The sequence below is a fragment of the Bufo bufo genome, chromosome 4, assembly GCF_905171765.1.
Source record: "Bufo bufo chromosome 4, aBufBuf1.1, whole genome shotgun sequence".
Taxonomy (NCBI): Eukaryota; Metazoa; Chordata; class Amphibia; order Anura; family Bufonidae; genus Bufo; species Bufo bufo.
This window is the reverse complement of record NC_053392.1, coordinates 246,678,194-246,695,543: the sequence shown is the minus strand read 5'-3', so window position 1 is coordinate 246,695,543 and position 17,350 is coordinate 246,678,194. Positions and strand designations below refer to the sequence as shown.

Below are 17,350 nucleotides of genomic sequence, written 5' to 3'. Positions count from 1 at the left end.
GCAGTCACCAACTTCAGCCGCACCTGTAGTTCCCCCTTTCACCGCCCAGTCTGGAGTTCGAGTTGAGACAGCTCGGATCGGTTCGGCCCTGGGATTTTTTGAGCTGTTCTTGACTGCGGAGCTCTTGGACTTAGTCGTGGCAGAGACAAACCGGTATGCCACACAATTTATATCCGCCAACCCGGGAAGCTATTATGCCCAGCCTTTTCGGTGGAAACCAGTCCAAGTTTCCGAAATTAAAATTTTTCTGGGCCTTCTCCTCAACATGGGCCTGACAAAAAAGCATGAATTGCGGTCATATTGGTCCATGAACCCGATTCATCACATGCCCATGTTCTCTGCTGCTATGTCCAGGGCACGTTTTGAGACCATCCTGCGTTTCCTGCACTTTAGCGACAACAGCACCTCTCGTCCCAGATGCCACCCAGCTTTTGAACGGCTCCACAAAATTCGGCCCCTCATAGACCACTTCAACCAGAAATTTACAGATTTGTATACCCCCAAGCAAAACATCTGCGTAGACGAGTCCCTAATACATTTTACCGGGCGCCTTGGCTTCAAACAATACATCCCAAGCAAGCGTGCCCGGTATGGGGTCAAATTGTATAAGCTCTGTGAAAGGGCCACAGGCTAGACCCACAAATTTCGGATCTATGAGGGAAAAGATCAGACCCTGGAGCCGGTCGGTTGCCCTGACTACCTGGGGAGCAGTGGGAAGATAGTGTGGGACTTGGTGTCACCCTTATTTGGCAAGGGGTACCATCTTTATGTGGACAACTTTTACACAAGTGTGCCCCTCTTCAGGCATTTGTTCCTAGAACATATTGGCTGCTGTGGCACCGCGCGAACTAGTCGCGTGGGCTTCCCCCAACGGCTCGTTACCACCCGTCTTGCAAGGGGGGAGAGGGCTGCCTTGTGTAACGAAGAACTGCTCGCGGTGAAATGGAGAGACAAGCGTGACGTTTACATGCTCTCCTCCATTCACGCAGACATGACCATACAAATTGAAAGGGCAACCCGTGTCATTGAAAAGCCCCTCTCAGTCCACGACTATAATGCGCTCATGGGAGGGGTGGACTTCAATGACCAGATGTTGGCTCCCTATTTAGTTTCCCGACGCACCAGACGCTAGTATAAGAAGGTGTCTGTATATTTGATTCAATTGGCGATGTACAATAGTTTTGTTCTCTACAGTAAGGCTGGGAGAACGGGATCCTTCCTCAAATTTCAGGAAGAGATCATCGCGAACCTCCTGTATCCAGGAGGTTCCGTGGCCCCATCCACCAGTGTAGTTAGCCGTCTACACGAGCGACATTTCCCCAGCGTCGTTCCTGGTACCCCAACCCAACCGTCACCCCGAAAAAGATGTCGTGTCTGTAGCAGGAGTGGAATAAGGCGTGACACCCGCTATTTCTGTCCTGACTGTCCTGACCACCCTGCCCTATGCTTTGGAGAGTGTTTCCGGAAGTACCACACACAGGTACACTTAGCATAGGGATTGCATCTCACAGGACAGGCACACAGGGCTATTAGGGCCCTTTTAATCACAGCTGCTGCAAACCTCTCCTTTCACCTGGGATAAAGTGCATAATGTACTTCGCCACATCTTTGGGCGATTTGCGCTTTGCACATTGTCCCATAGGGAAGGAGAGGTTTGTCCTATAAAAGGTAAAAAAAAAAAAAAAAATCGCAGGTAAGCAAAAAAGTTAACGTTCAGTTCAAAAAGTTAAAAAAAAGTTTATATGTTCTGTTCAAAAGTTATTATAAAGTTAATAAATTTATTGCGTTGCGGCCTGGTTTTTTCTTTTTTGTTTTGTTTTTTTTACCTTCCAGGTGGACCAACCGATCGACTAGCTGCAGCACTGATGTGCATTCTGAAAGAAGCATTGCGCTGCTGTCAGATTACACAAAAGTCGGTGTATGCGGCGCTGCAAGACGAGATTTCTCCTCTGCAGTAAAAGATGCGTTTGCCGAGGCATATGAGCTGAGGAGGTGGCGGTGTTCATATACTTTGGCAAACACTTTGTATATATAAAAAAAATAATCCCGGCAATGATTTATTCATTCACATCGATTGATGTGAATGGAGAAATCTGGTTTGCCAGGGCATACGAGCTAAGTGGGTATGGATGTTGGGCGGAGCTCCTATGTCCTGGCAGACGCCTTTCCCCTCCTTTTTTTTTTTTTGGCAGACATTTTTTCATCCACATTGATCGATGCGAATGAAGAAATCTGTGCCGTTCATTTTTTCTTTCAGCCCAGAGGCTGAACGGAAAAAAAAAATCTCATTACCCGTATGCTCAATATAAGGAGAATAGCAGAAACTCCTAATGCTGGCCATACATGTAATGATTGCAGAGACCCTCAAATGCCAGGGCAGTACAAACACCCCACAAATGACCCCATTTTGGAAAGAAGACACCCCAAGGTATTCGCTGAGGGGCATATTGAGTCCATGAAAGATTGACATTTTTGTCTCAAGTTAGCGGAAAGGGAGACTTTGTGAGAAAAAAAACCCCAAAAAATCAATTTCCGCTAACTTGTGCCAAAATTATTATTTTTTCTATGATCTCGCCATGCCCCTCATTGAATACCTTGGGGTGTCTTCTTTCCAAAATGGGGTCACATGTGGGGTATTTATACTGCCCTGGCTTTTTAGGGGCCCTAAAGCGTGAGAAGAAGTCTGGGATCCAAATGTCTAAAAATGCCCTCCTAAAAGGAATGTGGGCCCCTTTGCACATCTAGGCTGCAAAAAAGTGTCACACATGTGGTATCGCCGTACTCAGGAGAAGTTGGGGAATGTGTTTTGGGGTGTCATTTTACAAATACCCATGCTGGGTGAGATAAATATCTTGGTCAAATGCCAACTTTGTATAAAAAAAATGGGAAAAGTTGTCTTTTGCCAAGATATTTCTCTCACCCAGCATGGGTATATGTAAAATGACACCCCAAAACACATTGCCCAACTTCTCCTGAGTACGGAGATACCACATGTGTGACACTTTTTTGCAGCCTAGGTGGGCAAAGGGGGGCACATTCCAAAGAGCACCTTTTGGATTTCACCGGCCATTTTTTACAGATTTTGATTTCAAACTACTTACCACACATTAGGGCCCCTAGAATCCCAGGGCAGTATAACTACCCCACAAGTGACCCCATTTTGGAAAGAAGACACCCCAAGGTATTCCGTGAGGGGCATGGCGAGTTCCTAGAATTTTTTATTTTTTGTCACAAGTTAGTGGAAAATGATGATTTTTTTTTTTCTTACAAAGTCTCATATTCCACTAACTTGTGACAAAAAATAAAAACTTCTATGAACTCACTATGCCCATCAGCGAATACCTTGGGGTGTCTTCTTTCCAAAATGGGGTCACTTGTGGGGTAGTTATACTGCCCTGGCATTCTAGGGGCCCAAATGTGTGGTAAGTAGTTTGAAATCAAAATCTGTAAAAAATGGCCGGTGAAATCCGAAAGGTGCTCTTTGGAATGTGGGCCCCTTTGCCCACCTAGGCTGCAAAAAAGTGTCACACATGTGGTATCTCCGTACTCAGGAGAAGTTGGGCAATGTGTTTTGGGGTGTCATTTTACATATACCCATGCTGGGTGAGATAAATATCTTGGTCAAATGCCAACTTTGTATAAAAAAATTGGAAAAGTTGTCTTTTGCCAAGATATTTCTCTCACCCAGCATGGGTATATGTAAAATGACACCCCAAAACACATTCCCCAACTTCTCCTGAGTACGGAGATACCACATGTGTGACACTTTTTTGCAGCCTAGGTGGGCAAAGGGGCCCACATTCCAAAGAGCACCTTTCGGATTTCACCGGTCATTTTTTACAGATTTTGATTTCAAACTACTTACCACACATTAGGGCCCCTAGAATCCCAGGGCAGTATAACTACCCCACAAGTGACCCCATTTTGGAAAGAAGACACCCCAAGGTATTCGCTGATGGGCATAGTGAGTTCATGGAAGTTTTTATTTTTTGTCACAAGTTAGTGGAATATGAGACTTTGTAAGAAAAAAAAAAATCATAATTTTCCGCTAACTTGTGACAAAAAATAAAAAGTTCTATGAACTCACTATGCCCATCAGCGAATACCTTAGGGTGTCTACTTTCCGAAATGGGGTCATTTGTGGGGTGTTTGTACTGTCTGGGCATTGTAGAACCTCAGGAAACATGACAGGTGCTCAGAAAGTCAGAGCTGCTTCAAAAAGCGGAAATTCACATTTTTGTACCATAGTTTGTAAACGCTATAACTTTTACCCAAACCATTTTTTTTTTACCCAAACATTTTTTTTTTATCAAAGACATGTAGAACAATAAATTTAGAGCAAAATTTATATATGGATGTCGTTTTTTTTGCAAAATTTTACAACTGAAAGTGAAAAATGTCATTTTTTTGCAAAAAAATCGTTAAATTTCGATTAATAACAAAAAAAGTAAAAATGTCAACAGCAATGAAATACCACCAAATGAAAGCTCTATTAGTGAGAAGAAAAGGAGGTAAAATTCATTTGGGTGGTAAGTTGCATGACCGAGCAATAAACGGTGAAAGTAGTGTAGGTCAGAAGTGTAAAAAGTGGCCTGGTCATTAAGGGGTAGTGGCGTCGCTAGGGGGGGGCGAGGGGGGGCAATCGCCCCCCCTATGTTATCCTTTGCCCCCCCGGTTGCCCCCCCGCTGATTCCCCCAGGTGAATACTAATGAGCGCTTCCATTATGGAAGCGCTCATTAGAACCGAGAGACCAGGAAGTGGTGAACGCTCTGTACTCACCACTTCCTGGTCCTCGGCTGTCGGCTGTGCAGGGCTGCGCACAGCGTGAGGGCGCTCTGTGACCTCACGCTGTGCGCGCCAGTTCAGAGCACAGAGTCGACTGAGGAGAGGCAGGCGGCGTCCAGGAGCAGGAGAGGTAAGTGATTTTTTATTTTATAAAAAAATGTGGCTGCTGGGGGCATAAGGGGGCTAATGGAGAGGCATATGGGGGCTAATGGAGAGGCATATGGGGGCTAATGGAGAGGCATATGGGGGCTAATGGAGAGGCATATGGGGGCTAATGGAGAGGCATATGGGGGCTAATGGAGAGGCATATGGGGGCTAATGGAGAGGCATATGGGGGCTAATGATGAGGCATATGGGGGCTAATGGAGAGGCATATGGGGGCTAATGGAGAGGCATATGGGGGCTAATGGAGAGGCATATGGGGGCTAATGATGAGGCATATGGGGGCTAATGGAGAGGCATATGGGGGCTAATGGAGAGGCATATGGGGGCTAATGATGAGGCATATGGGGGCTAATGATGAGGCATATGGGGGCTAATGATGAGGCATATGGGGGCTAATGATGAGGCATATGGGGGCTAATGGAGAGGCATATGGGGGCTAATGGAGAGGCATATGTGGGCTAATGATGAGAGGCAGCATATGGGGGCTAATGAGAGGCATAATAACAGTGTCATCCACAGATGCCCCCATAACAGTGTGTCATCCACAGATCCACCATAACAGTGCGCCTGCGCACTGACGAGAGACAGAAAGAAGGGGAAAGAATCCGCGGAAGCAAGCAGAGGACGGCTCAGCAGACGACTGAATAGCTTCTTTTGTAAGTAAATAGTTTTATTATAAATGTATCCCTGCATACCGCAATTCTCTCATATTTTGTAATCTTATTTATATATACTTATTTTGTTTTTGCCCCCCCAATTTTTGACTGTGGTATCTTTGTGCCCCCCCTATATATTATTCCTAGAGTCGCCACTGTTAAGGGGGTTTAAGCTAGGGGGGCTGAAGTGGTTAAAGTTCAGGTTATCGATGGATTCTAAATTCCGTTATGGTCCGTGGTAGCGGAATCCATAACGGGATACTTCGATAACCCAAACCCGAACTTTAGACGCCGAACTTAAAACACAAGTTTGCTCAATACTATCGGTGACGTCACCGGGCTTTTTGTCAGCTCCATGGAGAGCCCGGTTCATCACCGGAACTCATGAAAATGCACAAAGGAGAGCATCGGAGCATGAACTGCTCAAGTCAGGGGGGCTGCCGGGGTGAAAATGGAGGTATGTCCGGATTCAGCCCTTTAAGAGGGATTGAGTGGCCCCCCGGGAAATTTCCCTGCAGGGTCTATGGCCAATCCGCCCCTGCCCATACCTAGCATTTTATCTCAGTATGGTGGAGGGTACAGGTAAATGTAACTCCCAAGTACAACAATTGTCACTGCCAGAGGAAAACAATGCACTATTCACTAATGTTAAAATATAACTTCCTCACTGTGCACTGCCATGCTGAGGGCACACATTCCAGTCACAGCCGGAGTCTAGGAGTGCAGCGTGACGAGGCTCGGGTTCCGTGCGGCACCAGTGTGCCGGGGCTTTGTTTCCGGGGGAAGGTGATTAGCGCGGACCCGGCGATGTCATGGCTGCCTGACAACCACACGGTAGAGCCGGATAGAGTGTGTCCTGACCAAAGCAGCGAAACCGCAAGGTACAAGTCACCGGAGGTCCGGTCACCGGGTTAGGGAGGAGAAGCGCGACGTGTGGGGATGAAGGGGGGACCCCGCGGTCTGGGTGAGGGGCCGGGCCCAGCTCTGCCCCGCCGGGGGTGACTGGGGGAGCGGTGCAGGGCCTCACTGCGGAGATCGGGCGGCAGGACGCGGGAGAGGTCTTCGCCTCAGCCACTGACATGGAAGGGGTGATTGGAGGGCAGCCTTTATATATAGGAGGCTCTGCGCCCTGCTCTGCTGGTGGCTGTTCTCACCCAGCTTTCCCAGAGTCCCACAGTGCAGTAATCATCCCTTCTCTCCTGCAGTGCTGCTTAAAGGGGTTGTTCGGCCGGTTAATACCCAGGAACCTGAGCGCACTTCTAGCATAGGTTGGCGCAGGTGACCCTGGGTCCCATTTCAAGGAGTGCCCTATTTTGTTGGATTCAAACTGAAAGTGTGGAGGGAGATCAGAGATCTGTACAGTGTCCGTCAGTGGGTGCTCTGGGCCTTAAAGGGGTGCTCTGGGCCTTAAAGGGGTGCTCTGGGCCTTAAAGGGGTGCTCTGGGCCTTAAAGGGGTGCTCTGGGATTTCTGATATTGATTGCCGGTGATCAATGTTAGATTCGCAGGGATCCTGTCTGAAGAGGCTGCGGTGCTCTGGTGGACGCGTCCACCTCTTCCTGGGCGTAGGTACAGCTCAGTCTAATTCAAGGGAATGGGGATCATCTGCATTACCCAGTACAGCTGCTATCCAGTGTGGGGGTCCGGCAGTGCTCACAGGGGCTGCAGGGAGAGCAGCTGTGCATGTGCAGCCTCCATCCATTCATTTCTATGGGAGTTCCCAAAATATGGCTGGTGATGCGCTTTCCACTCATTTCTTTGGGACTCCCATAGAAGTGCATGTATATCACGTCGGGGGCCCCGTTCTGTAGGTAGGAGTGGGTCTCAGAGGTGGGAACCGAACACCTGCATATCCTAGTGATATACCACCAATGTCTGAGGTGAGACCACCCTATAACTACTTACAGTTGCCATCGAGGAGTCTTGGTGATGACCCCTGTGAGACTTCTATCTAGGGAGGAGCGAATAAAACTTTGTTCCAATACTGTATGGAGCAGGAGCTCCGTACAGTATTAGAATGTATTGGCTCAGACGAGCCGGCGTTATTGCTTCGGGTAATAACTTCATAAATTAATTTGTACTGTAAAAAATTATTTCCCCGAAGTCTGGTTCGGTTCCAAGTGGTACCTTGGAACCCCACCTGAGTTTGGGAAATGTTTTTTTACAGTACAAATTGAAAAGGACCTTTATGGGTCCAGACATAATGAAATAAGTAGCAGGTTATGTAGGGCATAGTCCAGGGATCTAAGAGCGCTTCCTATTTTTTTCTGGGTGCTGCTCCATTCGACCACTGTGCCCCTGTTGAATTCTCCCGCCTTGTATGCTAATGAATAGCATCGTTACAAGGAGGAGGTGACTGCCCTGTTTCTTAATGGGAGAAGGTGAGATTTTTTTTCTCCCTGGCTGTGACGCTCTCCACTTTGATTGGATCGTGGCACAGCCAGGGAGAAGGAGACGCCCATCGAGAAACGGGGCAGTCTCCTCCTCCCTGTAACGATGCTATTCATTCATTAGCATACAAGGCGGGAGAATTCAACAGGGACACAGCGGGCGAACGGAGCGGCGCCCAGAAAAAAATAGTGATCGCTGCTCTATGCCCTACATAACCTGCTACTTATTTCATAATGTCTGGACCCATGAAAGGTCCTCTTTAAAGGGGTTCTGCCGTTTTTTTTAAAACTAATGATCTATCCTCTGGATAGATAATCAGCATCTGATCGGCTAGCATAGCGCCGCGGCCTTCTCACTGTTTACCGCAGGCCCAGTGACGTCACGACTAGTATATATGGCCTGGGCGGGGCTAAGCTCTATTCAAGTGAACAGAGCTTAGCCCCGCCCAGGCCAGTGATACTAGTTGTGACGTCACTGGGCCTGCGGTAAACAGCGAGAAGGCCCCGGCGCTCCTGGAGTGCTGCTGCCTTCTCAAACAGCTGATTGGCAGGGGTCCCGGGTGTCGGACCCCCGTCGGTCAGATGCTGATGATCTATCCAGAGGATAGATCATCAGTTTAAAAAAAACTGCAGAACCCATTTAATTTCTGAAGTTATTTCCCGAAGTCCCACAAGACTTCACGAAGCAATAACTTCGGCTCATCGGAGCCAGTACATTCCAATACTGTACGGAGCACTCGCTCCGCACAGTATTAGAACAAAGTTTTATGTGAATCGACTTTGGATGTTTCAGCCGAAGTCAATTCGCTCATCGCTACTTCTATCACACAGTATTTTTTAGAATTTTTGGGGGGCTATAACACACCATGAAAAAACAAGCTTTGTAATGATTTTAATAGGGTAATAACTTCTGGTCACATTACAAAAGCTGCAAAAGAACGCACTGAAAAAAAATGGTAAAACAAGTCTGCATGAAGCCAGCCTAAGGCCCTGGCAGACGGGCGAGTGTCATGCTCCGGACTCCCAGCACTGCCGGGGTCACATATCATTATATTGATTGATGATGCTATCTAACCCTTAGAGCTCATTCAGACGGCTGTATGCTGTCCACAAAAAGACAGATTGCATTCCGTTTTTTTGCTGATCCATAGACTTCAAGAGGGCCATGTCCTGATTTTCACTGACAAGTATAGGACATGTTTCTTTTTTTTGCTGAGCTGTGCAATGGAAGAAAAGGGCTCCATAGAAATGAATGGGACAGAATCTAATCCCCAAAAAAAAAACGGATCCGCATTTTTACGGACAGCATTCGGCCGTCTGAATGAGCCCTTACAGTTCTGGAATGTATTGTATAAGACTGACAGTATTATGTCAGTGTCATCTAATACATTCCAGACCTCTAAGGGTTAGATAGCATCATAAATCAATATAATGCTATGTGACCCCGGCAGTGCTGAGAGGTCAGGGTGGGTGTCTCGCTGGGAGTCCGGAGCATGACACTCGCCCGTCTGCAAGGGGCCTAAGCGGTGTTATGGCAGCCTGTGCGGGAACAGATACAGTGGGGGCTATACGGACGGCGATCTGATCTGATCAGGGAACCTCCTCTAGATACAGGCATGCAGAGGTCGCGCTACATTTTTTCTGGAAGAGTAAGGCTACTTTCACACTAGCGTTCGGGTGTCCGCTCGTGCGCTCCGTTTGAAGGGGCTCACGAGCGGCCCCGAATGCATCCGTCTGGCCCTAATGCATTCTCAGTGGAGGCGGATCCGCTGAGAATGCATCCGCCTGCCAGCGCTCAGCCTCCGCTCCGCTCAGTGAGCGGACACCTGAACGCTGCTTGCAGCGTTCGGGTGTCCGCCTGGCCGTGCGGAGGCGAGCGGATCCGTCCAGACTTACAATGGAAGTCAATGGGGACGGATCCGCTTGAAGATGACACCATATGGCTCAATCTTCAAGCGGATCCGTCCCCATTGACTTTCAATGTAAAGTCTGAACGGATCCACTCAGGCTACTTTCATACTTAGAAAATTTTCTAAGTAATAATGCAGACGGATCCGTTCTGAACGGATACAAACGTCTGCATTATAGGAGCGGATCCGTCTGATGAAACATCAGACGGATCCGCTCCGAACGCTAGTGTGAAAGTAGCCTTAAAATACTGCTCTTACCATTTTTGAGGAGTATTTTTAGCCGATGAGAAGTACGAAAGTTACAGTAATTTAAATAGTTAATACGAAGGCCTACATAAAATTAAGCGGTTGCTATTCATGCAGGGAAACCATTACTAGTACTCTAGAACTGTCTTCCATGCATAAATGGCAAATTTAGACAATTAAAAATTTAGCTGAGGTCCCTGTTGCAGTGATTTTATGAGGTTTAAAGGGTTTGTCCTAAGATCGATATTTATCACCTGTCGTTAAAGAGGACCCCTCCCTTCTCCTGATTTGTCTGTTTCGGTCCGCTGGACCTTTATTGCAGACTACTAACAATTTGTTCATAAGTTCTGGTCACTGGGGTTTGCCATCCATCACATGGGCCAGGCATGTTACCCCCAGGCAGAACAGTACCAGCCATATTAGGCCCTGAAGGCCCATCAAGTAACCATGGGGCAGCAGCCTCCTAATGTGCAGGCAGCGTGCATCATGAGGACAGGAGTACAGTACAGCTGTTACCCATAGCAACCGGAGACAGCCACAGTCTGTTCTTAAGTCATAGCCACATCACCCCCAGAACAGTGCCAATCTGCCAGACTGTGACTTAAGAACAGACTGTGGCTGCTTCCTCTAATTAAGGAACAGGCCGTCTCCGGTTGCTATGGGTAACAGCTGTACTGTACTCCCGTCCTCATGACGCACACTGCCTGCACATTAGGAGCTGTACACTACAGATAAGCGCGGGAAACTGAAACGTTGTCGGTGACACAACACTCACCATGCTGCCGGCCGTCACTTATGGGTAACCTGTGCGAACTGTGGAGTTACCGAACAGTTACTACTAGCAGGGCTGGTCCCTGACAGGGCGCACACCGCGGACGAGCACCGCTATAGCTCACATATCCATATTTGTTCACAGCCGGATTAGCCACATACAGCATGTGCGGCTGAACAAGTTAAAACAAGGCGCTGCAGCAAGGCCACTTACCCCGCCAGTGACAATCGCGTGCGCCTCATTCCTAGTTACTTCAGAGCAGTGTGCCATAAGCTCCGGCAGCCACTCAAACTGACCAATCACAAAGCTCCTCACTGTAAGGAGCTTTGTCATTGGCTGTTTCAGGCGGTAGCAGCGTCGGTGCGCTGCCGGTGCCGTTCACAGTGCTCACTGCGCTGATGAATGGCAGGGAAAAGTCTAAGGCGTATCGGTACGCCTTAGACTTTTTCCAGGGAGTAAAATGGCCTGAACAGGCGTCTATGACGTGAAGCCACACCACCGCACAATATCCACACGTACAAAATACGCACCTAGTACATGAGGTTCAGAAAATCTCATTAACTTTGATGGTACTGTATTACACTGGATGTTATGCATTAACTTTGATGGTACTGTATTACACTGGATTTTATGCACGAAAGTCCGCACGGAGCCACATCGATCTGGTATTGGTGACCTATCCTGAGAATGGGTCATCAATATCTTTACACTGCACAACCGCCTTAAGGAACTGACGATCTGACAGAGCAACTCCGGGATTCTGTTTCCATTTATTTTCTCTTGAAATGTTTTCCTTTATTGCTGAACATTTCTACTCGGTCTTCTAATGCCTCTTCTTCCCTCCAGCTCATAGACCTAGCTGTAGTATGGCAGGAGAACAGAAGCCATCCAGTAGTGTCCTGGAGCAATTCATCTTACTGGCCAAAGGCACGAAAGGTTCCGCTCTCCCAGCCCTTGTCAACCAAGTATTAGAAGCTCCAGGAGTTTACGTGTTTGGAGAACTACTAGATTTACCCACAGTACAAGAGGTAAGAAACGGAACCTTGGGCGCCGAACCTTCGCTCAACACTACACCTGACAGGTTACCTTTAGATGATTTTAACACCTAAAATGTGTGTTACATACTTTACATTTAGACACGTCACTTTTAATACTTGCTGCAGAAGGCTATGTACACCTTTGGTGGTAATTTTTATTGTTATTGCATTGTACTCTTTTTGAGCTAAAAGTAATTTTTTCAGTTGGTCATATTGAGGCGTTTTCCCTGCACAGCTTTGAGTAGCTGGTTCTACATTTTCTCTCTGCTCTGTCAGGTAGCTCAGCTGATGGCTCCTTATCTCTGCTCTCTGACAGCTCAGTTCTTACCTTACTGATAAGAATGGCGCTAAATAAGTGTTTATGACCCCTTAGTAGTTTACAGATAAGAGTTATTAGATGACTGGCGCAAAGCAAAACCAATTGAAAAATGTTGAAATTGTCACTTTTTGGACGCGCCAGTGATTGATCTCATGCCGCTTTACCCACACTTGGTATCTATGTTTCTCCATATAGCTTGCAGATGGCCCAAATTCTGGCTACCTACAACTCTTGAATTTGTTTGCTTATGGAACGTATCCAGATTATGTTGGTAAGATTTGATCTGCTTTACTCTATAGTAAGGTTCTCTGATTTAGTAACTGTTATAAAAACATGCATTTGGAAATGATTTCCAGTTCCTAGTTATATTGAAAATTTGAATATATATATATATATATATATATATATATATATATATATATATATTATTATTATTATTATTATTTTTTTTTTTTTAATGGATGCAAATCTTGGGGAAAAATTGTAGAGTTCACCAGTCTGTCACCTTTAAGGCTATTTTCACACTTGCAGCAGTGTGAACCGGCTGGCAGTTCCGTCGTGGGAACTGCCTGCCGGATCCGCCAATCTGGATGTGACTGAAAGCATTTGTGAGACGCATCCGGATGTGGATCCGTCTTACAAATGCATTGCAAGACCGGATCTGTCTCTCCGCTTGTCATGCGGACAGACTGATCCGTCTTGTATCTTTTTTCACATTTTGTATTTTGAATGCCGTCCCCGGCACTAATACATTCCTATGGGGAAAAATGGCAAGGCAAGTCTTCAGTTTTTTTTGCCGTAGATAAAACCGTAGCATGCTACGGTTTTATCTTTTGCCTGATCAGTCAAAACGACTGAACTGAAGACATCCTGATGCATCCTGAACGGATTACTCTCCATTCAGAATGCATGGGGATATACCTGATCAGTTCTTTCTCGCCCATTTTCCTTGGGGGACACAGGAAACCATGGGTATAGCTCTGCTCCCTAGGAGGCGTGACACTAAGTGAAAGCTGTAAGCCCCTCCTCCATCAGCTATACCCTCAGCCTGGAGAAGAGACTGCCAGTTTTTTTGCTTAGTGTCCAAGGAGGCAAGACACTCCCTGCTTAGGCAGGGTCGCTTTCCTATAATTTTTTATTTTTTGCGTTATTTGTTGTTTTTAATTCGGTTTTTTTCTACTTACAGGGATAACAGAGGCGCACTAGACCCCTCTGCTTCTCCCGGGGTTGAGTTGCGCCAGTGCAGGTAACTCCGCACTGCCGCCTCCCCCACAGAAGACAAGGTGGACCAGGGCAGCCTCGCTCCCCTGTGTCCTGCCAGCTCAAGGGTCGCCCGCACGCCAAGTCCCTCCCCCGGCTCCCTGCCACTGCGGTGCCAGTAGCTGAAGGGGCGACCCTGCTGGATGGATTGAGGGTGAAGACAGCGGATGGTGAGAGTGGCTGCTCCAGCCTCCCCCTTTCCCTCCCTCCCACCGCTGCTACGTCTGGGGGACGGCTCCTGAAGACTCACAGGCGTTTTCTTTCCCCTCCCCCCCGGGCACCGGGCATCCTTTGGGGAGACTTCGGTCTCCTCCAGCGGCAGGGCACCAGGGGGACGGCTGTGGGAGGAGGCCGTCTGACTCATCCAGGCGCGGCGGGGGCCGCTTACTTGGCGCGAACGGCGCCATTTTACCTTGGCCGGCACTTTATCGTTCTTGGGGGTTAAATCATTTTGCCACGCGCGCGCGGCTCTGCCTTCTCCTTCAGCGCGGCGGGGGGGGGCGGAGCTTCCCTCATGCGCTCCGCTGCTTCCTGCTTCGTCGGGCAGCACATCTCTAGTGCTGCGTGGAATCCTCTCTGCCGTTCCGATCCTGAAGCTCTTCATCTCGTGCCTGCTGCCACTCCTCCACAGCCTCCTTCAGTCTGCTGCCTTTACTACTGCCGCTTGCGCTGCCGCGGATCTGGTAGGACTGTTAACCCCCTCCGTGCCACCAGTGCTGCTGCCTGGGTGTAATTCCCGTTCCGTCTCCTTCACCATGTCAGACCCTTCTGCAGCCGCCAAGCCTTGGTACCATGCCTGTACCGCTTGTAGGGAACCCTTTCCCCGGGGGCAGTCTGATCCGCACTGTCCTGCATGCCGGGCTCCACCGCAGCCTCAGTCGCCCGCTGTGTCGCTCCCTGCTTCCTCTGACCCGCCTGACTGGGCTAGATCCCTGTCCCAGGCCGTGGAAAGCCTCACCCATGTCGTGGGCCGCCTAATAGACAGGCCGCCTACCCCGCAGGATGCCAATCTTACTGTCGCACCCTCTGGGTCCACCGCTTCTGCCACTGCGGCGGGTTCACCCTCTCTCAGTGACCCTTCCCAAACTAGGCACTCTCAGAAGCGTTTTAGAGTAGAGCGAGCCTCCTCCTCGGATGCCTCTCTCTCTCCGCCACGCGTGCGCACTCAGACGGGCCTCTCCTCTCCAAAGGATTCGCCCTCTGAAGGTGAATTGGCGGCTTCGGATTTGGAAATGGACTCGGCCCTGCCGTCCAAGCTAGCCTCAGCGATGGGTCAACTCATCTCGGATATTCGTGACACCTTTAAAGTGCAAGATGACCCCCCTAGCTCTGACGCAGCTGGCGTCTCCTTTATTAGACCCAAGCAGGCCTCCAAAGTCTTTCCAATCCACTCTGATTTCTCCTCCGTGGTGTCTAAGGCTTGGGCTCGCCCGGACGCCCGTTTTGTCAATCCCAAGAAGCTGGATATTTGCTATCCTTTTCCAGCCGATGTTGTGGCCACCTGGTCGTCCCCACCCAAGGTGGACCCCCCTGTGGCCCGTCTGTCAAAGAACACGGCCATTCCCGTTCCGGACGGGTCCTCTCTTCAGTCAGCGGAGGACCTTCGCATGGAGACCCTTTCCAAGGGCATTTTTGCTGCCTCCGGTTCTGCCCTCAGACCGGTTTTTGCCTCTGCCTGGGCAGGTAAAGCAATCTCTGCTTGGGGTGTGCAGCTGGAACAGGAGTTGGACTCGGACGTCCCCATCCAGGACCTACGTTCCTTGGCCCAGCTTATTGTTCGGGCTGGGAATTTTGTTTGTGAGGCCTCCCTTGATGCGGGAGCCCTTATAGCACGCTCCTCCGCCCTGGCCGTTTCCGTCAGGAGGGAACTCTGGCTGAAGGTTTGGAAAGCGGATTCTGCATCCAAACGTTCCTTGGCGGGGCTACCTTTTGCGGGTTCCCGCCTTTTCGGGGCACGCCTAGACGAGCTTATTTCGGAGGCCACGGGTGGTAAAAGCACCCATCTTCCTCAACCCCAAGCCAGGGGCGCCCCCCGCGGACGCCCTGGTGCGTCTCGTTTCCGGTCCTCCCGCAGGACCTCTGGGGCTTGCCCCGCAGCTACCGATTCGGCTCCTCCCCAGGATAAGCGTAGGAAGCCGTTTTTTCGGGCGCAGCCCTCCTGGCGCAGGCCGCAGGCTGCCCGCACACCCGCAACAAAGCAGTCCTCTGCCTGAAGGTGTGCCCCCACCCACCCGGGTGGGGGGCCGGCTCCTCCTTTTCAGGGACGTCTGGATGGCTCATGTCTCCGACGCCTGGGCTCTCGAAATTGTGTCTTCCGGATACAAAATCGAATTTGCGTCCTTCCCTCCAGATCGGTTCTTTCGCTCCCGCCCTCCGCGGGACCCGAAAAGCGCGACCGCGTTCTCCGCGGCTGTTCAAGCCTTACTGGACAGGGGGGTGATTACCCCCGTTCCTCTAGAGGAAAGGTTCCAAGGGTTCTATTCGAACCTCTTTGTAGTTCCCAAGAAGGGAGGTTCGGTGTGGCCCATTTTGGACCTCAAAAGGCTCAACCGTTTTCTCCTCCTTCGACGGTTTCGGATGGAGTCCCTCCGTTCCGCGGTGGCTTCCCTGGAGCGGGGAGATTTCATGTCTTCCATCGATATACAGGATGCCTACCTCCATGTTCCGGTAGCCCGGTGTCACCATCGCTTTCTCCGATTCGCCGTGGGGGACCTTCACTTCCAATTTGTCGCCCTCCCCTTTGGGCTGGCGACAGCCCCCCGGGTGTTCACCAAGGTCCTGGCCCCGGTTTTGGCCTTACTCCGCTCCAGGGGTGTTTTTCTGCTGCCGTACTTGGACGATATCCTCATCAAGGCTCCGTCCCTTTCTCAAGCAGCTGCCAGCGTGGATCTCACTCTAGAGACCCTGGCGAAGTTCGGTTGGGTCATCAACTTCCCCAAGTCCTCCCTTCCCCCCTCCAGGCAACTGGTCTTCCTGGGAATGCTTTTGGACACGGGAGCGGCGGAGGTACGTCTTCCCTCGGAAAAACGTCTGACCCTCCGTCAGGCGATTCGGGGTCTCCTTCTCCACCGTCGACCGTCCTTCCGCTTCTGCATGCGGGTCTTGGGGCAGATGGTTGCCTGCTTCGAGGCGATCCCATTTGCGCAGTTTCACTCCCGCCCTCTCCAACGGGCGATCCTCTCCTCCTGGGACAAATCGCCTGAGTCTCTGGACCAGCCCTTCCGTCTATCGCCTCCGGTGCGGTCATCTCTCCACTGGTGGTTACAGGCCCCTCTTCTGGGCAAGTCCTTCCTGCCGCTCAACTGGCTGGTGGTTACAACCGATGCCAGTCTCTTGGGCTGGGGAGGCGTGTTTCCTCCCCGATCCGTCCAGGGCATTTGGTCTCCTCCGGAGTCCAAACTTTCGATCAATGTCCTGGAGCTGAGAGCGGCCCTTCTGTCTCTGCGACACTGGACTCATCTGCTGCGGGGTCATCCAGTTCGTGTGCAATCGGACAACGCCACGGCCGTGGCGTACATAAATCACCAGGGGGGCACTCGCAGCGCAGCAGCGATGCGGGAGGTCACCAGCATTTTCCTTTGGGCGGAAGCCCACGTACCGGCTCTATCTGCAATTTTTATTCCAGGGGTGGACAATTGGGCGGCGGACTTCCTCAGTCGCACCACCGTCGACCCCGGCGAGTGGTCTCTTCACCCGGAGGTGTTCGAGGCCATTTGCCTTCGTTGGGGCATGCCGGATGTGGACCTCATGGCCTCCAAGTTCAATCACAAGGTCCCCGCCTATCTGTCCAGGGCGAGGGATCCGGGAGCT

At 50.1% G+C, this 17,350-nt stretch overlaps 1 protein-coding gene across 3 annotated transcripts in view; it reads left to right on the top strand.

The window, feature by feature from the left end:
- Window positions 1-6,401: 6,401 nt before the first annotated feature.
- COPS7B (COP9 signalosome subunit 7B) overlaps window positions 6,402-17,350 on the top strand; it is a 36,880-nt gene continuing 25,931 nt past the window's right edge. Inside the window, exons 1-4 of one of the 3 annotated variants that reach the window (XM_040428438.1) lie at window positions 6,421-6,488; window positions 7,284-7,285; window positions 11,771-11,952; window positions 12,476-12,551. In XM_040428438.1, the coding sequence (XP_040284372.1) occupies window positions 11,791-11,952; window positions 12,476-12,551 (238 nt within the window). In that variant the 5' untranslated portion in view covers window positions 6,421-6,488; window positions 7,284-7,285; window positions 11,771-11,790. Of the gene's footprint in view, window positions 6,489-7,283; window positions 7,286-10,867; window positions 10,873-11,770; window positions 11,953-12,475; window positions 12,552-17,350 lie in introns of those variants that run through there. The other 2 variants (XM_040428439.1, XM_040428440.1) reach the window with 2 other exon arrangements.